This window comes from Anarrhichthys ocellatus, unplaced genomic scaffold (genome assembly GCF_004355925.1).
Source record: "Anarrhichthys ocellatus isolate YVR2014 unplaced genomic scaffold, GSC_Weel_1.0 scaffold128, whole genome shotgun sequence".
NCBI classification, from domain to species: domain Eukaryota; kingdom Metazoa; phylum Chordata; class Actinopteri; order Perciformes; family Anarhichadidae; genus Anarrhichthys; species Anarrhichthys ocellatus.
This window is the reverse complement of record NW_022280158.1, coordinates 131,808-134,803: the sequence shown is the minus strand read 5'-3', so window position 1 is coordinate 134,803 and position 2,996 is coordinate 131,808. Positions and strand designations below refer to the sequence as shown.

At 47.8% G+C, this 2,996-nt stretch overlaps 1 protein-coding gene across 1 annotated transcript in view; it reads right to left on the bottom strand.

The window, feature by feature from the left end:
* hhla1 (HHLA1 neighbor of OC90) overlaps positions 1 to 2,996 on the bottom strand; it is a 15,269-nt gene that overhangs the window by 7,133 nt on the left and 5,140 nt on the right. The window contains exons 8-11 of the mRNA XM_031877190.1: positions 2,837 to 2,917; positions 2,187 to 2,216; positions 1,977 to 2,066; positions 1,327 to 1,641 (exon numbers count right to left, since the gene is read on the bottom strand). Coding sequence (XP_031733050.1) covers positions 1,327 to 1,641; positions 1,977 to 2,066; positions 2,187 to 2,216; positions 2,837 to 2,917 — 516 coding nt within the window. The remainder of the gene's footprint in view (positions 1 to 1,326; positions 1,642 to 1,976; positions 2,067 to 2,186; positions 2,217 to 2,836; positions 2,918 to 2,996) is intronic.

Below are 2,996 nucleotides of genomic sequence, written 5' to 3'. Positions count from 1 at the left end.
TGGTTGGTGGTGCTCGTACAGTGGTTAGTTGCGCTCGTACAGTGGTTGTTGGAGCTCGTACAGTGGTTGGTTGAGCCCGTACTGTGGTTGGTGGAGCTTGTACTGTGGTTGGTGGAGCTCGTACTGTGGTTGGTGGAGCTCGTACTGTGGTTGGTCGAGCCCTTATGGTAAATGGAGCTGCGTCTGTGGTTGATGGGGATCCTACTGTGGTTAGTCGAGCTCTTATCGTTGATGGTGCTCTATTTGTGGTTGATGGAGCTTCTTCTGTCGTTGATATGGTTGATGGAGCTTCTTCTGAGGTTGACGGTGCTGTTACTGTGGTAGATATGGTAGATGGAGCTCTCACTGTGGTTGATGGAGCTCTTACTGTGGTTGATGGAGCTCTTACTATAATTGATGTGGTTGATGGAGGTCCTACTATGGTTGATGGAGTGCTTACTGTGGTTGATTGAGCTCCCACTGTGGTAGATGGAGCTCTTACTGTGGTTGATGGAGTTGTTACTGTGGTTGATGGAGCTCTTACTATAATTGATGTGGTTGAAAGAGTTCTTTCTATGGTTGATTGAGCTCCCACTGTGGTAGATGGAGGTCCTACTGTGGCTGATGTGGTTGATGGAGCTCCTACTGTGGTTGATGGAGCTCCTACTGTGGTTGATGGAGCGCCTACTGTGGTTGATGGAGCGCCTATTGTGGTTGAAGGAGGTCCTACTGTGGTTGAAGGAGGTCCTACTGTGGTTGAAGGAGGTCCTACTGTGGTTGAAGGAGATCCTACTGTGGTTGATGTAGCTCCTACTGTGGTTGATGGAGCTCCTACTGTGGTTGAAGGAGGTCCTGCTGTGGTTGAAGGAGGTCCTACTGTGGTTGATGGAGCTCCTACTGTGGTTGATGGAGCTCCTACTGTGGTTGAAGGAGGTCCTACTGTGGTTGAAGGAGGTCCTACTGTGGTTGAAGGAGGTCCTACTGTGKTTGATGGAGGTCCTACTGTGGCTGGTGTGGTTGATGGAGCTCCTGCTATGGTTGATGTGGTTGAAAGAACTCCGACTGTGGTTGATGGAGCTCCTACTGTGGTTGATGGAGCTCCTACTGTGGTTGATGGAGCTCCTACTGTGGTAGATGGAGCTCTTACTGTGGTAGATGGAGCTCCTACTGTGGTTGATGGAGCTCTTGCTGTGGTAGATGGAGCTCCTACTGTGGTTGAAGGAGCTCCTACTGTGGTTGATGGAGCTCCTACTGTGGTAGATGGAGCTCTTACTGTGGTAGATGGAGCTCCTACTGTGGTTGAAGGAGCTCCTACTGTGCTCGATGTGGTTGGTGTCGCTCTAACTGTGGTTTGTTGAGCTCTTATTGTGGTTGGAGCTGCAGCTGTTGCGACAGAGGCAGTGGTGACTCTCAGGGTGGTGGTTGGTTGCGTTGACGTGATTGGTTGTAAGCTTGTTCCTCTTTCTGTAGCTGTTGTCTGAGCTGTCATCACTGCTTGTGTTGTTACTTTCTGTGTTGTCCGTCTTTGTGTCGTCTCCGGTCGGCCCGCTGTAGTTTGACTTTGCGGCGTCACGGTTGCAGGTTGTCCAGCTGTTGCCAGCGGCTGGGAAGTGGTCCTCTTCGCTGTTGTAGCAGCTGGTTCCTCTGTAGTTGCTGGTGAAACTAATGATTGAAACACAAACGAGAAGAAGAACTCAGAGACAAATCAACAACACTTTCATCTTAGACAGCAAAAAAATCAACAGTATGTATGGAACTTTAGATTCCCTAATGTATGAATCCTGATCTTTGCAGTGACTCAGGTCACATTGTTCATAACTGGACATGATATACACAACATCTAAATGACATTCAGTAGCCCGCAGCATGAATAAACCAGGAACTTATTCCTGTTCACAGCTTTTACACGTTATTCTGGAGACTGAAGCTAATTCCCAGTCTGCAGGTTTGACAGAATGAGTCTGAAGATGAAGCGCTGGCCTCCTGTGGAGACTCACCATGATCAGTTGAGTGGACTCTGCTGGTTAGCACGGAGCTCATCCCAGATGGAGAGATGTGACTCAGATGCGTGGGCAGTTGGTGCCATTCTGGGGTTTAAAATAGATGATTGGAAACAAGATTTGAGCGGCTCTCGAAGCGTCCTGAAGAGGACAACAGATGCTTGAAAGGGCTTCTTTCTTTTTCTTTTAAAGCGCTGAGTTACTCACCGACAGGGAGTCTGAAGGAGGAGACGTTACCTACTCGAAACGAGAGGAGAAAGGTTCAGGAAAAAAGAGGATGGACGAAGAGAAACCTTTGAACAAAGAAGGTTAAAATCTAGTTCTCTCATACAGGATCGTGTTGCACCAGCTGGTTGTAAACTCATGTATTTATTGTATTGTTCTGCTGTGTCAGACTGATTTATATACTTTACACACTCTGCATGCTTTCATGTTTAGTGTCCAACAACGCTGCATGACTTTGTCTCTAGTCCATGTTGCTATTAACATAATCATCCCTCATTCATCTGTTTTGCATGAGTTGTTTTATAAGATCCCTCCAACAGAAGTGTGGAAAACAGACCAAGAGCAGCAAAGTACGTGGAACGCTTTCTAACAAGTTAAGTCAGCAGTGATTTGAAAATACACTTCTCTTCCTGTGCAGCGTTACGTTTTTAATCTTCAATATCTGCCGGAGTGTCTGGCTCAGTTGGTTTAGAGGAAATCTCCATAAATTGTGCACCGTGGGTTCAAAGAGGACAGAGGACATCTGAGTTTATACATTCAGCTTCTGTACTGAGTGAACGCTGCCACCTGGTGGTCGTGTTGCACGTCATCAGAGAATATCAAAGCCAGTGCATCAGTGTGTAAAAGTAAACCTCTGTGTGGTCCCTCCACGATGGTCTGGTTGAAGAGCGGCGTGATGGAGCCGACCTCCCACAGCTCCGGCACCTCTCTGCCTGGACAAAACACACACACACACACACGCGCGCACACACACACACACACACACACACACACACACACACACACACACAC